The sequence below is a fragment of the Furipterus horrens genome, unplaced genomic scaffold (assembly GCF_987537825.1).
Source record: "Furipterus horrens unplaced genomic scaffold, mFurHor1.1.pri manual_scaffold_1, whole genome shotgun sequence".
NCBI lineage: Eukaryota > Metazoa > Chordata > Mammalia > Chiroptera > Furipteridae > Furipterus > Furipterus horrens.
The window spans coordinates 23,763,469-23,783,467 of record NW_028327171.1 but is presented as its reverse complement, the minus strand read 5'-3'; the positions used below and the strand labels follow the sequence as shown (position 1 = coordinate 23,783,467).

The window sequence follows — 19,999 nt, the reverse complement described above, 5'->3', positions numbered from 1 at the left end:
ATTTTTTCCTAAGAATAGCTATATGCTTTGAAAACTTAGGGATACGTACCCATTTGTGTGAGGAAAACTAACACAGTAGGACATAAAGGTTTAAAAAGAAAGAACAGTGTAATTTCTCTTCAGACTTAAAGAGTCTTCTTGGGTATTTTTGTGGCCATAAAGGTAGCTTTTTATGACTGAATAAACTGTACAATACTGTAACTGTAACTATCTATGTTTAAGTCAGAACGACACTGCAGAGGAGCACATGTTGTCACCTATCTACCATTTGTCAGAATCATACTGCTTAGGTTAGCAGGCTGACTGTTAGTGTACACGACTGACTGTCTCGAAGATAATTATTTGTGTCAGCATGACTTTCTATCTGACATTGAAAGAGTACGAATCTGCAATACAGATTCACTTGTCAAATATGTTCTAACACATGGAAAAGTACAGCAAGATTTCAAAACTAACAGGAGCTTCAATGTTTCTAACATGGAATTAAAAGAGCAAACTCAAGGGAGGTAAATTAACTCACCCATGGCAAACTACATATCCCTGTGGTAATCCTGGTGTCAAATACTTGATCTTACCTTTATCATTGACACAATTTCATGCTTGTCAGTCATGTATCCCAATTTGGGGTTCAGAAAGTATGATCTCCATGAGACCACTGTTCCCACCTTGCACTTTCTCTATTTCAGCACCACCCATGAAGAAAGGTCCTCCTAACCTCAAACTCTAGGCCAACAACAGCTCATATGCTACCTGCCTGGAAATCTTTTCTGGCGGATTTGGAAGTGACCTTGATCTTCCTGGAACTCACACCAACTTATGGCATTTCTATTATATTCATACATGTGCTCTCCTATTGGGTTATGCTATTTTAGGTCAAAGGCAATATCCTATTCATTTTTTGTTACCTCCATAATTTCTACCACAATATCCTACACTTAACTATGGACTATGGTGTAGCTTCCCAAGAGTCTATCTGCACCGCCAAGAATGGCTGTGCAGTCCGACTCGGGAGTGACACGGTATCTGTCTCCTCCCGTGTTGAATCGACATCTTGCGATGACGCTGGAGTGTCCTCTGTAGCTGAAGCTACAGAGCCTGGGCAGGGTGATATGGAGGGTCTGCTGTTGCCCATGCAGCAGACACCCCCTCTCTTCGCAGCTGAAGGGTCCAAGGGAAAGACGGAGTCGATACAGCTTGGCTTCAGGTGCGCCGCAGGAGTTGCCGGTGTTGACTACAACGTCAAACCGCCTTAGGGACTCCGGCTCCTACACTTAACAGGACCTCAATAAATACCTACTGAAGGAGTAAAGGCATTTCTGAGCAAAGCTTCTAAGTAGTTTTTAGTACCACCACTAGTTGAAGATCCTGCCTCACCTCACCCCTAACTTCAGAGGCAAGTATATTGAGCCCCAGCTTATTTGTCAGACTAGGTAAGGCAGTAAATACAAACATACAAAAGAAGGAAACACCTTTAATAGGATAAATAAATAAGCCTATTTAATTTTTAACTTCAGCAATTTTATAAAAAATGTGAACAGCATTTCTAAGCCTAATTAAGGACTTGAATTTTAAAAGTTCAAGAACTATTCAGCAATAGCTATTTTGAGAGTGAAAACAAAATGACTCTACACTTGTTAAAATATTCTGCATTGGTAAAATTTTTTTTGGAAATTTCTTTTATTGAAATAGGCATGCTCTAGTTTAAGAAAACCTAATCTATGAACATTTAAACTTAAAAATACTGATTAGGTAAAGTGATATTCACCCATTAAAAGAGAAGGAAATATTTCACTCATATCTGCTATTCAATATCCAACATACTTTGTCAGAAAGAAAATATTTAGCAATGTCGTTTTCTAGGAATGTTGCTTCTGTTTTGGACTTTAATTTCAAAATATATATTAGTTTTAATGTGAAAATCTTTTGAAGTATCTGAATAATGTTATGGGATGTGTATGGGTTTGCTATATTTATAAGTTTGCTAGGGCTGCTGTGACGAAGTACCACAGACTGCTGCTTAACTCTGGTGGCTTAACCAACAGAAATTTATTTTCCCACAGGTCTGAAAGCTAGAAGTCTGAGATCACAGTGTCAGCTGGGCTGGTTTCTTCTGAGGGCCATAGGGACAGATCTGTTCCAAGTCTCTTTACTTGGCTTATAGATAGCCATTTTCTCACTGGCTTCTTCATCATCTTCTCTCTGCATGTGTCTGTTTCCAAAGTTCCTCTCCTTACAAGGACACTAGTCATATTGGATTAGAGCCCAACCATTTAAATTTAATAACTACTTTAAGGACCCTAACTCCAAATAAAGTTGTATTGTGAGAGACTAGAAGTTAGGACTTCAACATATGAATTTGAGGGGGACCCAATTCAGCCAATAACAGTATATTTTAGGATACATATTGAAATTTACATTGTAATTTTAAATATGTAAAAATAGATGAACATGTGGAGGACTAGAAGATAAAATGGAAAACAAAAACAATTGTGTGAGGATAGAGGAATTCGTAGTTTACTTCTTATAAAAGTGTTTTAAGTGTTGTTTTACATCAGCTTTTCAACTGAAGCACTACACCATGTAGAATCAATTCACAACATAAGGATATATCCATATAGATCACAAACAGAAGCTGGTATTTTTAAAGAAAGTATTTGTTATTTAAAATTTTTGTAATATTGGCAGAATTTATTGCCATGCTTGTAGTGTTTTTAGTTTTTACAGTGTGTTATATAATTTGCTAGCTAATGCAAGTACAATTAGTGATTAACCTCACATAACCAATTTATTTGTCTTGATAAGATGTTTTCTGTTCTTATTCCTATTAGCTTAGTCAAATGAACTTAAAATTATTTTAGGTAATTGTGTTTTTAGAAAACCTTTGTAAACCTTATTGCCAAGATATACCGATGTTGCGAAGAGTGTGTGATCATAAATTCACATACATTTATATAGTTTTATTACAAAATATAAAAAATCCTGAGACTAAATTTAATTAATAAAAAGAAATCATAAAACACTATGTAGATTTTTAAAAACATTTTTTATTTTGAAATAGTTATAGATTTATAAGAAGTTGCAAAGAAATGTAGAGGAAGTCCCATGACACTTTCATTCCAGCTCTCCCTATGTTGACATGTTGTGTAACTACTGTACACTATCAAAACTAGGAAACTGATTTTAGTACAATCCACAGAACTGATTCAAATTTTACCAGTTATACACACCCTCATTTGTATGTGAATTTGCAATTTTATCAGATGTGTAATTTCCTACAACTACCAACACAATCAAAATAATACCTGACTGTTCTATCACCACAAAGTTGCTTCCTGCTACCCTTTCAGAGCCATACCTACTCCTATCCAAACCATCCTTAATCTCTGGCAAACACTAGTCTGTTCTCCATCTCTATAATTTTGTTATTTTGAGAATGCTATATAAATACTCATATAATACATAATTTTCTTAAGACTGGCTTTTTCCACTGAGCATAGTTCCATTGAGCATGTATTAATAACTTGTTCCTTTTTATTATTAAACAGTATTCCATGGTATAGATATAGCACAGTTTGTCCTTCATCCATTGAAGGAAATTTGGGCTGTTTCTACTTTGGGCCATTATGAATAAAGCTGCCATGAACATTTATGTACAGTTTTTTGTATGAACATAGGTCTTCATATATCTGGGATAAATGCCCAAGATACAATTAATGGGTCATGTGCTAAGTGCATATTCAATATTAACGGAAATTTTTCTGGAATGACCACACATTTTATATTCCTACCAGCAATGTTGAGTGATCCAGTTTCTCTAATCCTTGCTAACACTTGGCATAATCAATTAAAATTTTAGACATTCTAAAATATGTGTAGTAGTATTCCACTAGGTTATAATTTGCATTTCCCTAATTAGATAATTAGGTTAAACATTTTTGTGTGCTTATTTGCCATCTGTATATCTCTTCTGTTAATCATACATCCCATCACATACAATGAAATATCATTATTTTATTACTTATGATGTACTATTTACGAAGAAAAAAGACAATTATGTTCTATATGTATGTAACAAACCTGTCAAGGCTGTTTCACTTATGGATTTAATTTGAAGAAAAACTTCTTCTTTCAATGAAGTCCAGCTTTGAAAATGATCATATACTTCATTTTTAATACTGGTTAACTCCCTTTTAGTAAAAGTCAGTAATGAAAGAGTCTTATTCCAGAAATATCTGTGTTTCATCAATTTTTGGCTGTAAGGTAGTAAAAAAACAGGATGTTTAAAAAATAGCAAACATAATAACAAATATTTCTTTGAAAAAAGTTTTCTTTGAAAAAATGTTTTAGAGTGACCATATAAGCTATTATCTAAATGAAGACCATTTGGAAAGTGAAAAAGTGATACTTGTCTTTTGCTGAGATGACAGATATAAGCTGGAAATATCACAGAGACTAAGGTATATGTTATCCTAACTCATTTCCATTCTGTTATCATTTTAGCTACAAAAAAAGCGATTTAAAACATATTTTTCTATTAATTTTTAAAAGTTAATTTAACAAAAAATTGCAATGATTAAGTACCTATCAATAATAACCATAAATGTAAATGGGTTAAATGCTCCAATCAAAAGACATAGGGTAGCTGAATGAATAATAAAACATGATCTGCATATATGCTGTCTACAAAAGACCCACCTCCGAACAAAAGATCTACATAGACCAAAAGTGAAGGGGTGGAAAAAAATATTCCAAGCAAACAGACATGAAAAAAAAAGCTGGGGTACCAATACTTATATCAGACAAAACAGATTTCAAAACAAAGGCCCTAAAAAGAGACAAAGAGCCCTGGCTGGTGTGGCTCAGTGGACTGAGTGTCAGCCTGAGAACCAAAGGGTCATTGGTTTGATTCCCAGTCAGGGCACATGCCTGGGTTGTGGGCCAGGTACCCAGTTGGGGGCATGTGAGATGCAACCACATATTGATGTTTCTCTTCCTTCCTTTCTCCTTCCCTTCCCTTCTCTCTAAAAATAAATTAATAAAATCTTTTTTAAAAAAGAGAGGCAAAGAAGGACACTTCATAATACTAAAGGTAATAATCCATCAAAAAGATATAACCCTTATAAACATACACACAACCAACAAGGAGCACCCAAATATATAAGGAAAATCTTGGAGGATTTCAAGAAAGATATTGACAGCAACACACTCATCATAGGGGACTTTAACACTCCATTGTCAACAATGGATACATCTTTCAGGCAAAGAATCAACAAGGATATTGTGGTACTAAATAACACTCTAGATCAAATGGACTTAATTGATATACAGTAGTCCCTCTCTATATCGCAGTTCACTTATTGCAGCCTCACTGTATCACGGGATTCTTAAAAATATTATATTTAATTATTTATTGTGGATTTTTCACTATATCGCGGGATTTTGTGGTTCTGTATACATGTCTTGTTAAAGTTACATAGGTTTAAGAGTGTAGAATATATTTAAGAATATAAGCAGTGCTTCTGCCCTGGCTGGTTTAGCTCAGTGGATTGAGCGTCGGCCTGCGAGCTAAGTGTCGCTGGTTCGATCTTCCAGTCAGGGTACATCAGAGAAGGAAAACTCTGACTCCAAAAAACCTCCGCTGCCTTGCGGCATACCTCTTCTGGGGAAAGGCTAAGGGAGTAAACCCCGACAGAAAATCCGGAGCCGGAGTCCCTAAGGCGGTTTGACATTGTAGTCAACACCGGCAACTCCTGCGGCGCACCTGAAGCCAAGCTGTATTGACTCCGTCTTTCCCTTGGACCCTTCAGCTGCGAAGAGAGGGGGGGTCTGCTGCATGGGCAACAGCAGACCCTCCATATCACCCTGCCCAGGCTCTGTAGCTTCAGCTCCACTGGAGAGGACACTCCAGCGTCATCGCAAGATGTCAATTCAACACGGGAGGAGACAGATGCCGTGTCACTCCCGAGTCAGACTGCACAGCCATTCTCGGCGGTGCAGATAGACACTTGAGAAGCTGCACCATCGTCTCTCGAGACGGACGGCTGCCGACGAAGCAGTGCTTATAAAAGTGTGGAAAAGGTTAATAAGGGAGTGGGAAATGTTAATAAGGGACTGGGAATGGTTTATAAGTGTGTGGGAAGGGTTTATAAAGCCTTAAAATATATATAAATACTAAAATAAATGTAAGGTTCCTACTTCGCAGATTTTCACCTATCGCGGGGGGCAGGGGGGTCTAGAACGTAATACCCGCGATAAGTGAGGGAATACTGTACACAGAACACAGCACTCCAAAAAAGCAAAATATACATTCTTTTCAAATGCACATGGAACATCTTCAAGGGCCAACCAGGACACAAAACAAGCCTCAAAAAGTTCAAAAAAATTGAAATTATATCAAACAGCTTCTCAGATCACAATGGCTTAAAACTAGAAACCAACCTCAAGGAAAACACTCAAAAACATGAAAATTCATGAGACTGAAAAATATGCTATCAAATAATGAATGGGTTAGCATGAGATTGAGGAAGAAATAAAAAAGTTTCTGAAAAAAATGAAAATGACAAACAACAACCCAGAATCTATGGGACACCATGAAGACAGTCCTGAGAGGGAAGTTCATAGCAATACAGGCATACCTAAAAAAGACAGAAAAATCTAAAATAAACAGCCTAACCCTACATTTATAAGAACTAGAGGAACGACAACAAAAAATCTCAGAGCAAGTAGACGGAAATAAAAATTCATGATCAGAGAAGAATTAAACGACACAGAGACTAAAAGAACAATTCAAAGTATCAATAAATTCAGAAGCTGGTTCCTTGAAAAGATAAACAAAATTGACAAGCTTTCAACAAGAAAAAAAGAAAAAACACCCAAATAAATAAAATCAGAAATGAAAGAGGAGAAATTACAACTGATACCACAGAAATACAAAAGATTGTAAGAAATTACTACGAACAACTATATGCCAAGAAATTTGACAACCTGGGCAAAATGGATAAATTTCTAGAAACACATAATCTTCCAAACCTGAATCAAGAGGAAGCAGAAAGCCTGAATAGACCAATAACAACTAGAGAATTGAAGCAGTATTCAAAAAACTCCCAGCACAGAATAGCCCTGGACTGTATGGCTTCACAGGTGTATTTTACAAAACATTTAGGGAAGAACTAATGCCTACCCTTCTCAAACGATCCCAAAATATCCAAGAAGAGGGAAGACTCCCAAACTCTTTCTATGAAGCCAGCATTACCCTAATTCCAAAACCAGGTCAAGACACAACAAAGAAAGAAAACTACAGGCCAATATAGCTGATGGTGCTAAAATCCTCAACAAAATATTGGCAAACCGGATCCACCAACACGTTAAAAAGATCACACAGCACGATCAAGTGGGATTTATCCCAGGCATGCAAGGATGGTTTAATATTCACAAGTCAATAAATGTAATATACCACATAAACAAAATGAAAGACAAAAACCACATGATCATATCAATAGATGCTGAAAAAGCATTTGGTAAAGTACAATACCCATTTATGATGAAAACACTCAGCAAAATGGGAATAGAAGGGAGCAGACCTCAACATAATAAAAGCCATATGTGAGAAACCTGAAGCCAATATCATACTCGATGGGCAAAAATTGAAAGCATTCTCCCTAAGATCAGGAACAAGACAAGGATGTCCACTCTCTCCACTCCTATTCAACATAGTTTTGGAAGTTCTAGCCACAGCAATCAGACAAGAAAAGGAAACAAAAGGCATCCAAGTTGGAAAAGAGGAAGCAAAACTGTCATTATTTGAAGATGACATGACAGTGTACAGAAAACCCTATAGACTCCATGAAAAAACTACTCGATATAATAAATGAATTTGGCAAAACAGCACGGTACAAAGTCAGTATTCAAAAAATGAAGACATTTCTGTACACCAACAATAAAATATCAGAGATAGAAACTAGAAAAAAATCCCATTTATTATAGCACCAAGAAAAAAAGTACCTAGGAATAAATTTAACCAAGGAGGTAACAGACCTGTACTCAGAAAACTATATAACACTGAAGAAAGAAATTAAGGAAGATACAAATAAATGGAAGCATATACCATGTTCATGGATGGGAAGAATCAACATCATTAAAATGTCTATACTACCCAAAGCAATCTATAGATTCAACGCAATCCCTATTAAAATACCAGTGACATGTTTCACAGACCTAGAACAAATACTTCAAAAATTTATATGGAACCAAAAAAGACCCCAAATAACCACAGCAATCTTGAGGAAGAAGAACATGGTAGGAGGAATCACAATACCTGATGTCAAACTATACTACAAAGCCACTGTAATCAAAACAGTCTGATACTGGCATAAGAACAGACATATAGATCAACAGAATATAGAGCCCAGAAATAAACCCAGATCTATATGGTCAACTAATATTTGACAAAGGGGGAAGGAACATAAAATGGAATGAAAAGAGTCTCTTCAACAAATGGTGCTGGGAGAACTGGACAGGGACATGCAAAAAATGAAACTAGACCACCAACTTACACCCTACACCAGAATAAATTCAAGATGGATCAAAGACTTAAATGTAAGCCACGGCACCATAAAAGTCCTAGAGGAAAACATAGGCAGGAAAATTTCAGATATCCCACGTAGCAATATCTTCACCAATATATCTCCTAAGGCAAGGGAAATAAAGGAAAGAATAAACAAATGGGACTACATCAAACTAAAGAGTTTCTGCTCAGCCAAAAAAAACATCAGCAAGATGAAAAGGGAACCAACCACCTCAGACAAGGGATTGATCTCAAAATATATAAAGAACTTATACAACTCAATGCCAAGAAGACAGACAACCCAATTAAAAAATGGGCAAAGGACATGAACAGATACTTCCCCAAAGACAACATACAGAGGGGTCCATAGGCATATGAAAGACTGCTCAACATCACTAGCCATCAGAGAGATGCAAATAAAAGCCACAATGAAATACCACTTCACACTGGTCAGAATGATCACCATCAACAAATCAACGAACAGGTGCTGGTGGGGATGTGGAGAAAAGGGAACCCTAGTGCACTGTTGATGGGAATGCAGACTGTTGCAGCCACTATGAAAAACAGTATGGAATTTCCTCAAAAAACTAAAAATGGAATTGCCTTTTCAACCAGAAATTCTATTGCTGGGATTAAACCCAAAGAATCCTGAAACACCAATTCAAAAGAACCTATGCACCCCTATGTTCATAGAAGCGCTATTTACAATAACCAAGTGCTGGAAACAGCCTAAGTGCCCATCTGTAGATGAGTGGATCAAAAAACTGTGGTACATTTACACAATGGAATACCATGCAGCAGAAAGAAAGAAGGAACTTCTACCATTTGCAACAACATGGATGGAACTAGAGAGAATTATGATTAGTGAAATAAGCCAAGTAACAAAAACCAAATACCATATGATGTCACCTAATACAGGAAACTAATGAACAACACAAACAAATAAGCAAAATTGAACCAGAGGCATGTAAACAAGGAGCAGACTAACAGTTACCCAGGGGGGGGGGGGGACGGGGGGGTAAGTAAGGGAAGGGTCTTGTCAAGGAACTGGTATAGATGACCCATGGACATGGACAACAGGGTGGGGATTGACTGTGGGAGAGGGGGTGGGTGCAATGGGGGAAAAAGTGGGACAACTGTAATAGAAAAATAATAAATAAATCAAAAAAAGAAAGAAAGAAAAAGAACAGATATATAGATTAATAGAATAGCATCCAGAAACAATTCTCTACATTCATGGTGCATTGATTTTAGGCAAAGACACCAAGGCAATTCAATAAAAGTAGCCCTTTTAACAAATGATGCTGGAACAATTGAGCATCCACACACAAAAAGATAAATTTAGATCCTCATTGCATATCATTCATAAAAGTTAACTCAAAATGGGTCATAGAACTAAATATAAGAGCTAAAACCATAGAACTTTTGGGAGAAAACCTTTGTGACCTTTGGTTAGATTTCTTAGATACATCATCAAGAGCACAATCCATTAAAGAAAACATTGATAAATTATATTTCATCAAAAATAACAACTTTTGTTCACCAAAAGAGACAGTTACAAAAATGAAAACATAAATCATAGACTGGGAGTAAATATTTGTAAATCATACTTCAAGTAAAGGACTTCACCCAAAATATATAAATAATGCTTTTAATTCTATAATAACCAAACCAATAAAAAATTAGGCAAAGTATTTTAATGAATATTTCATCCAGTAACCATGCAAATGGTTAATAAGTGCATGAAAAGATGCTCAACATCATTGGTTACTTGGGAAGCACAAACCAGAGCTACATGAGAAACCATGTCACACCCACTGGAATGGCTATAATAAAAAAAGAGACAATAAGAAGTGCTGTCAAGAATTCAGAGAACCTATAATCCTCATTCCTTATAGGAATATAAAATTGTGCAGCCACATGGAAAATAGCTTGGCAGTTTCTTAGAAACTTAAATTTAAATTTATCATATGATTCAGTAATGCCACAGTTAAGGATTTACCCAAAAGAAAAGAAACATACATCCACACAAAGACATGTAAGTGGATGTTTAGAGTAGCATTATTCATAAGTGTCAAGTGGAAACAATCCAAAAGTCCATCAACTGGTAAATGAATAAGTAAAATGTAGTGCATACACACAATGGAAACTATTAAGCAATAAAAAGAAACAAAGTGTTGATGCATGATACAACATGAATGAAACTCAAAAACACAGTGATAGAAGCCTGATGTAAAAGACCACACATCATATGATTCCATATATCTGAAATGTCCAGAATAATGCAAATTTATAAATCAGAAAGAAGGTTGCCTAGGACTGGTGGTAAGAGCAGAAAGTAAATGCAAATGGCATAAAGGTCTTCATGGATGACACAAATGTTCTAATATTGGATGTGGTAGTAAAGGTTGCACAGCTCAATAAGTATACAAAAAATTGTTGCATTGAGACTTAAAATGGGTAGATTTTATAGTATTTAATTATGTCTCAATAAAGCTGTTTTTTAAAAAATGTCATCTGATTTAACTGTGGGATTAAGGCTAGAAAACAAAGTAAAGCCAGAAAATGGTTGGGAAAAATCAGAAAATTTTGGAAGCCTTAATGAAGCTGAAGAGTTGAAGTGAAAGTAAGAGAACTAGGATGAAAAATTGGGGGGAGTTGGCATGGAAAATTTCAGAGATGACATAGTCTAGATAGATTTACAAACAAAAAAAAAATTAAAGGATATGTACTTTATATTTCAAACAGTTTCTGAACGATTCACAATAGGAAACTTTTAAAAGTGACGATAGATTACTTAGCAGACTTGGGCCAAAGATACGATAGGAGCCAAGCTTGAATACGGATCATTGTAACTAAAATGGAGAGTTGGATTCACCTGAGTGGTATCCTGTTGGTTCAATACCAGATTTCTAGGAAATGGCAGAGAAGATTTTGCAGGACAAAAATGGTCATCTGTTTTGTGAGTAGACTCATTTATTTATTCAAAGATTATTTACTGAGCAAGGCATTTATGAAAGATAAATGATCAGCAGGTTATCACCAGATGGTGTATAAAAAATTATTGGCACAGATAATTTTTTTAACAGAACAATGTTTCTGGCAATAAGTAGTAGACTGAAAAAAAAAAGAAAGAAAGAAAAAGAATCTAATGTTTAAAATATTGATCTAGCATATTTTTTAGTCACCCTGAGCCTGTGTCTGTTTATAATGTTCATTTAACTTATTTCCCTTTTCTAAGAATTAAAAGTTGTTCAATTAAAAAATTCATTCTTTCTGATATTCTCTATTCAATTCCCTTTTTAGATTTAGAAAAGAAAAATGTACTTTCTAGTTTCTTTAGAACACGGGTTTTACCTTTAGGTATTATAAACTCTCCAAAGACTATATAAAAGCAGATTTAACATCATTTATGGTGGAGGTTTCTAAATTTAGCAGTTTTATTACTATATTTCGGAAGTTTCCCTATTCTATTATTTTTTTGTGTCAGGGTTTCAAATACACCAAGAAATACTGATCAAGAGGAAAATGTATTAGTTACTGTGTTTTCAATCTAAATGGCACTGCAAAATAAGAACATGTTTGCCTGATCTAAATTTTATTGGTAAAACCATTCAGTTGTGATAATGGTTTTTTTAAAAGTGAAGTTATTTCCATTTTTCTCAACCATATCAAATATAGAAACTATGCTACTACATTGTGTTTGAATGTTTATAAAGCTAGCATTAAATGTATCTTTTCGATCTTTGTAATTTTTAATTATTTAAAGGTAATCTTACCTGAAGACTTGTGATTGTCTCTGTTTAATATTTAACTCATGCTGCAAATGATTCAATTCTTTCTGTACTCTCTGAAATTCATTTTGCTGACTTTTTAACTGCATGCTTTCAGCTTGCATTCTAAAAATATAAACAAACAACATCCATCACAAGCCTAAGTATTCTTTCATGAGTACTCTCTTAAATTAATATTTAAATATACTTTTAATAAAAAATAAATAAAATAAGAGACTATGCATCTCTATGTATGCTAAATGAGTATATCGAAAAAGTATGGAGAAACACATATCAAACACCCATTACCCCCAGGGAGGACACCACAGAACTGATGGGCAGAGGAAAGGCAAAGACGACCGATGGCAGGCAAAACTTTTTATCTTTCATACTGTTTGAATTTATACAATGAACATGTATTTTTACTTGAAATACTAATTTAAATGTAACTAAAGAAATATTAATTTATTTTGTATTAGAGTAAGACATGTACATAATTTGAAATGTCAAATATTATTGGGTTAAAAGAATTATAAGACAAAATAGTAATCATTTGCCTTTACCCCAATTCCCACCAACTACTGTACTTTCAATTTTTTCTGTGTATAGTATTTACTAAATAACATACTTGTAGTATTATTAATATTTCATCTTAGATATTATCTAGTGAATTACAAATCAGTTAAGATCTGATTATGCTACATATAACTGAGACCTGCATTTGACAGCTTAAGATACAAGGGTATATAGCATAGAACAAATGTACTGGTAGCCAGTCTAATGTTGGTATGATAGCTTTATAGTGTCATCAGGGCCTCACGATTCCTCCAATTCTGTTCTTCATTTTTGGTGTGTGTCTTTTATTTTCGTAGACCACGATAACGGCAGAAACACCACCAATTACTTTTCCATTTCAGACTATCAGCTGGAAGAGATTAATGGCTCACTTTGTGCCTTTTAAGATTTCCTGGAAGTACCGTTGAATACATCTGCTAAACTTAGACACATGTCAATACCTAGTGGCAAGTGAACCAGGGAAATGTAGTCTTTTAACTGGAAAGATTAGTCCCCAGATATGAACATATATCCACATTTCTATTACTAAGGAGGAAAGGAAAATAAATGTTACGGTAAGCGGCAAGCAGTCTCTACCACAATTCTAATAAAAGTTGACATTCCTACACGTATCTACACACCTACACACCCATATATACACACAGCATTCCTCCCCTCATCCTCCCAATATAAATCAATCTTTTAATTCAGTAATTACATTCTTCTTCACTAATGAGCCACTTGTTATGCCATAATCACATTTCTATTCTTGTACAACTATTTTTGTTGTCCCTGGGTTAAAAACCATCTCCTTTTCTTCTTTCTTAGTTTTCTGTGTACCTATCACTGATACTTCTTCCGAATTCGACAGGTGTAATGCTTCTCTCTCAGTACTTTCCAATACGGAGTTAATCCTTCCATATCGTTTCTCTTCCAGCACGCAGCTTTCTTAGAGCTCTCCATTCCCCTGCTTCGGTCATGGTTATGCTCTGGTTTGACCAGGCAACTGCCATCCTGGGGCTTCCCTTCCTTACCATTTCAGGGACTGTCCTCAGCGCTTTTTCATGTGAAACCTGTATTCTGGTCCCAAAGTCTTCTTGGTTTACTCCTTTGAGTGGAATAAGTCCTCCAGGATCTCTTTGTGTATGGGAAGTAAATCTGAGACCTTGAATATATGAAATTGTCTTTATTTTATCTCAGACTGGACATTTTAGATGGATTTAGAATCAAAGGTGAGAAAAATATTCTTCAATAGAAAATTAGGGCACTGCTCTACTTCCTAACTTCCAGAGTTGCTTCTGAGAAGTCCAATGACGTTTTAATTCCTGCTTCTTTCCTGTAAAATACATGCCCTCCCCACACCATGACCCACCTCAACTTAGAAGCTTTAAAATTTTTTTCTCTTTCACTTTGTATCATAAATTTGATCACAACATATCATCATGTTAGTCTTTTGTCATTCTCTGTGCTGTGCACATAGTATTTGCTTTGAAAGCTGATGTTCTTTAGTTCCAAGAATTTTCCCCTAGGGGGAATAATTCCCTCCCCTTCCATTTTCTCTGTTTTCTTTTTGGAATAGTTTTCTATTGTCTTGGCTGTGAGGTCTCCTGGATGTACCTTCTGATTTTTTTAACCTTTCTTTGACATCTTATAAATTTTGACGTTTTGTTCCATTATTTTCCATCCTGCCTAAACATTTTAATTTCAGGTATCATATTTTAATTACAATTCTTAGTAATTAAAGGTAACCTTTTTACTGCCCCTTGTTTTTGTTTCATGGATACAATTTCTTCTCTTTCTGAGGATATAAAGTATATAGTGTATTTTTAAAGTTTCCTTCAGTTCATTGCATTTTTTCCTTTCTTTTTCTTTTTGTCTTTTATGTTTGAGGCTTCTCCTAAAAAATATGAAGATCCTTACTTAAACGTAAGACTCAAAACCATAAAACTCCTAGAAGAAAACATAGGCAGTAAACTCTCTGACATTCCTCTTAGCAATATTGTTTTCTGATATATCATAAGCAAAATAAAAACTAAACAAATGGGGCTATATCAAACTAAAAAGTTTTTACACAGCAAAGGAAACAATCAACAAAACGAAAAGACAACCTAGTAAACGGGAAAAGATATTCACTGATGATATATCTGATAAGGGGTTAATAGCCAAAATTTACTTAAAAAGTCATACAACTCAACACAGACATACACATACGAAAACAAACAATCCAATTTTAAAATGGGCAGAGGAATTGAATAGCTACCTCTCCAAAGAGGACACACAGATGGCCAGTAGACATATGAAAAGATGCTCAATGTCACTAATTATCAGAGAGATGCAAATTAAAAACACAATAAGATGTCACCTCACATCTGTCAAAATAACTATCATCAATATATCAACAAACAAGTGTTGGTAAGGATGTGCAGAAAAAGAAACCTTCATGCACTGTTGGTGGGAAGGCAGATTGGTGCAGCCACTGTGGGAAACACTTTGTAGTTTCCTCAAAACATTAAATATGGAACTATCTTACAACCCAGTAATTCCTCTTTGGGGCATACATCCGAAGAGACCCAAAACCCTAATTTGAAAAAATAGATGCACCCCTATGTTCATTGCAGTGTAATTTATAACAGCCAATAAATGGCAGTAACCCAAGTGCACATCAACAGATGAGTGGATAAAAAAGTGGTGGTACATATCTACAATAGACTACTACTCAACCATAAAAAAGAATGTAATCTTACCATTTGCAACAGCATGGATGGACCTAAAGGGTATAATGCTAAGTGAAATAAGTCAGACGTAGAAAGAAAAATACCACACAGTTTCACTTGTATGCAGAATCTAAAGAACAAAACTAATTAAACAGAAACAGGCTCATAGAGAACAAACTGATGGTTGCCAGAGGGGAAGGTATTGGTGGGCCAGGTTAAAAAAAAATATGAAGAGAGTAAGAAGTACAAGTTGATAGTTACAAATAGTCACAGGGACGTAAAGTATAGCATAGGGAATATAGTCAATAATATTGTGATAACTATGTATGGTGTCAGGTGGGTACTTGAACTATTGGAGGATTACTTTGTAAATTATATGGCTGTTCTAACCACTATGCTGTATACCTGAAACTAATATAATATTTAATGTCAACTGTAATTTAAAAATATAATTTAAAAAATTAAAATAAAATAAATTTATAGCCAGGAAAAAAGTCTGAAGATTCTTTGTTGCTTATTAATATTTATGAATGAGGTGTTTAAAGGACAACTGACCCAGATTCTACAACAAGGTAATGATGACAAAGGGAGAAAGGGGATTGGTTCTAGATAAAAGAGAAGAAACGTGACAATCAAACGTGACATGTGGCCTTGAACTGTAAAAATAAAATTTAAGAATTGAGAGTCCTGGCTGTGTGGCTCAGTTGGTTGGAGCGTTGTCCATAAGTCGAAGGGTTGCAGGTTCAATCCCTGTTCAGAGCACATGCCTAGGTTGTGGGTGTGGTCCCCAATAGGGACCCATACGGGAGGCAGCTGATCCATGTTTCTCTCTCACATTGATGTTTCTTTCCTTCTCTCTCTCCCTCCCTTCTCCTCTCTCTAAAAATCAATAAGCATGTCGTCAAGTGAGGATAAAAAAACACTGAGAAAATTTGATTATGAACTGGGAATTAAATAAAACCATGGGACTATTTCTAATTTGGGCATAATAATAATATTGTTATATAAGAAAATGGCGCATCACACTGAAGTAAATAAGTCTTGGGTTTGTCTTAAATTACTTCAGCAAATAAACAAAAAAACCAACATATGATGAAATCTTGGTAATTTTTGAATTTGTGTTAATGACTATAACACTATTTTATCTTAATAAAAAACCTAATGAATGAGGCAGTGAAATGCTATCTGTAAGTTTCTCTCTGTGAGTAGGAGTTATTAAATGATGGGCTTCGCTGTGGAATAATCAGGTGGGGAACTAGCTGTTCTGATAGTACCTAAGCCACCTGCCAGTGTTAGAAGATAATTTTAAATTTTGAGGGGAGGTAGAGTGGAGAGAGATTCCAAAAGCCTAAATATACCTATAAAATATTTTTAATGAATACTCTTATTTTCAGCCTTACTTTGTAACCTGACAAGTACTTGTCTTAGCATACTAAGAAAAAAAATCAGCCAAATGTTATTTTCAGGAGTCACATTTTAAAAAACAGAATTTAAAAGAGAAATGTAGAAAATAAAAGGTTAGTAAACTATATACAAAACAGATGCTTTAAAATTATAAAATATATATTAACTAGCAAAACATTAAATGGATCAACAGCACTTTCATTTTGATAAAAATTCCAATCGACCAAGAAAAATGATAATCATGAACTTTTGTATACCCCAAACATACTTCAAAATAAGTGAAGAAAAATAAAAACTAGATAATAATGATAGTGTAAGGTATTAACACATTTCTCACAGAAATGGAATAGTCATGAGGACATGAAAAATAGGTGAAGAGCTCTGGCTGGGGTGGCTCATTGGATTTAGCGCTGGCCTGTGAACCAAAGGGTCGCTGGTTTGATTCCCAGTCAGGGCACATGCCTGGGTTGTGGGCCAGGTCCCCAGCTGGGGGCACACTGGAGGCAACTACATATTGATGTTTCTCTCCCATCCTCTCTCTCCCTTCTCCTCTCTCTAAAAATAAATAAAATATTTTTTAAAAAATAGGTGAAGATATTGAGTATTTGAATGACACTTAACAAGTTTGATGTATGGATATAATTGAAATTATATTTAATAATCATTTTTCTAAATACATGGTAAATCATAAAAAATGATCATATAATCAGCCACAATTGAAATTTTAATATATTCTCAAAAAGAAAAAAAATACCTACATTCATTGCCCACAAAATTACATGAAAAATTTTAAAAAGGCAGTCAAGAATCTATATACATTGAAACATAAATAAATATCTGATAAGCCTTGAGCCAAAGAGGAAATAAAAATTGAAAGCATAAACTACTTAGAAATAAATGATAATGAAAACATTATATATTAAAGTATTCAGAAGAAAACTTATAGCCTCAAATGTATTTTTTTTTTAAATGAATGGATATTCTGAATGTCATGATCCAGGAGAAAGGTAAATAAAAATGGCACATCACTATTAAGGTATTCTTCCCCAAAATGACTAATCTCAATATAATTGTGAGTAAATAAGAGACAAACTCAAATTAAGAGGTATTCTTCAAAATAACTGACCAGTATTCTTCAAAAATCTCTGATCATGAAGAACAAGAGCGAGGAACCATCACAGATCAAAAATGACTGAGAATCCAGGAGCCCTAAACGCAACGTATGACTCCTGGTTGAATCTTGGACTGGAAAAAAAAGATGTTAGTGGCAAAACTGATAAAATCAAATAAAGTATGTATGTTAGTTAATAGTATTCTATCAGTGTTAATGTCTTAGTGTTTATATTTTTTTACCTGAATATACTGTTTATTTAGAGTTATTTCATTCATTTAAAGGCTATATTTTGTTACTGTAAGTCAAATTGTGTACAAGTAGTAAAGTTCTGCTACCAAACATACATATTAAGGTATTTTATCTTTTCAAGTGACAAGGTAGGAAATGCCAAAATGAGATACTTGAAACAATCTCCTTCAGTTGGCAACTCTGTGCTACTTTTGTGACATTTTATATGTCTAAAATTATTTTAAAATAAAGAGCTAAAAAAGAATCATTGGTACATATACAATGAATGATATGTACATATCAAATGTATCTGTAGTATAAATTCTGATTTTAAAAGGTGGGTGCCTTTTTAATTTTGAAAGCTATGTAATATTTTAATAGCAAATTTAATAAAAAGAAACGACCTTCATTAATACTGCAGTGATATTTTAAAATGTCCAATCTTTTTGACAAGATATTATTACATGCTCTTCATTTGACCATTGAAATATAATAAGAAAAAGTAAAGTAGTAGTATTTATTCAAAATTCAAATTATTGCCAGCCATACGCCAAGAAAAGTTATCAAACATTCTTCAACTACAAATTACCATACCATATAAAAATATAATCATCAAAATATTCTTACAGTTAAGAAATCTACTTTACTTTTGGCCAGTGTTTCTGCTAGCAGTATTTGACTAAATATTTTCTAACTCAACTCCTGTACTGCCATTAAGAAATGTAATGTTACTTTATTTAGATCATCAAATAATGGTACTGTGGTCTCAAATAAATTTTAAGCATATGTTTACAAGGTTCATAAAAACACTTCAGTTTCAGGGTTGGCTAGGAACATCGTTACACTAGTTTCTTTGTAAAGTGCCCAATAACAGATAAAACCCTGAGCTGAGCTGGTACGAATATTTGCTTAGGTTCTGCCGTGTGCAGTTTTACATTTGCCTAATTCAGAAGTTGCAAACTTCTGAACGTGTATTATTTGATTTGCAGCTTGATTTTTTTTTTTTAAACAAGCACCAACATTTAAAATTTCAGAGACCTTACATAAAGATCTGGATTCCCTGGTTTACTTTAAAAATTGAGAAATCCAAAAACAAATAGGTCCACATTCCCCCAAAAAGCAATCTCCTGGAGCAGCGGTTCCCATTCGTGAGCATGCATTTTCAGTTCACGCCCATCCAGTTTCACTCCCTGATGCTGGGTACCTGCCTCACCCATAGGCATTTGATTTTGCCATCCCACTTAATTCTAAAATTTGATAGCTGGACTTTAGATTTTTTAACAAGCCATTTAAAACTCATCTGAACGAATCTGGCTACCTCAAATATTTTCTTCTCTGAAATTTATAAAGGGTGGCTGCCTGCCATTCACTTGAGAAATCCTTTAAAATAAATGAATGCTATTTTTATTTTGCATTATAAATGTAAAATATAGAACATATTTTATTGGCTTAGCACCAATTATGCAAAAGGCCCCATGTAACATGCTTTACAGATATCTTCTCATTTAAACTTTTTAGAGAATCTTAGCTCCAGCATCTCAATTTCCTTTCGGCTCCCATCAAGGGATTTTTTGCCTGATTTTTAGCAGTTTCTTCACCATATCCAATGTTTCTTTAATCCTTACCTACAGTAAGCCCCACACCATAC

The 19,999-nt window shown here is 34.6% G+C and overlaps 1 protein-coding gene across 1 annotated transcript in view; it reads right to left on the bottom strand.

Moving 5' to 3' along the window:
- LEKR1 (leucine, glutamate and lysine rich 1) overlaps window positions 1-19,999 on the bottom strand; it is a 141,508-nt gene that overhangs the window by 84,094 nt on the left and 37,415 nt on the right. The window contains exons 3-4 of the mRNA XM_090273190.1: window positions 12,343-12,454; window positions 4,078-4,253 (exon numbers count right to left, since the gene is read on the bottom strand). Coding sequence (XP_090129316.1) covers window positions 4,078-4,253; window positions 12,343-12,454 — 288 coding nt within the window. The remainder of the gene's footprint in view (window positions 1-4,077; window positions 4,254-12,342; window positions 12,455-19,999) is intronic.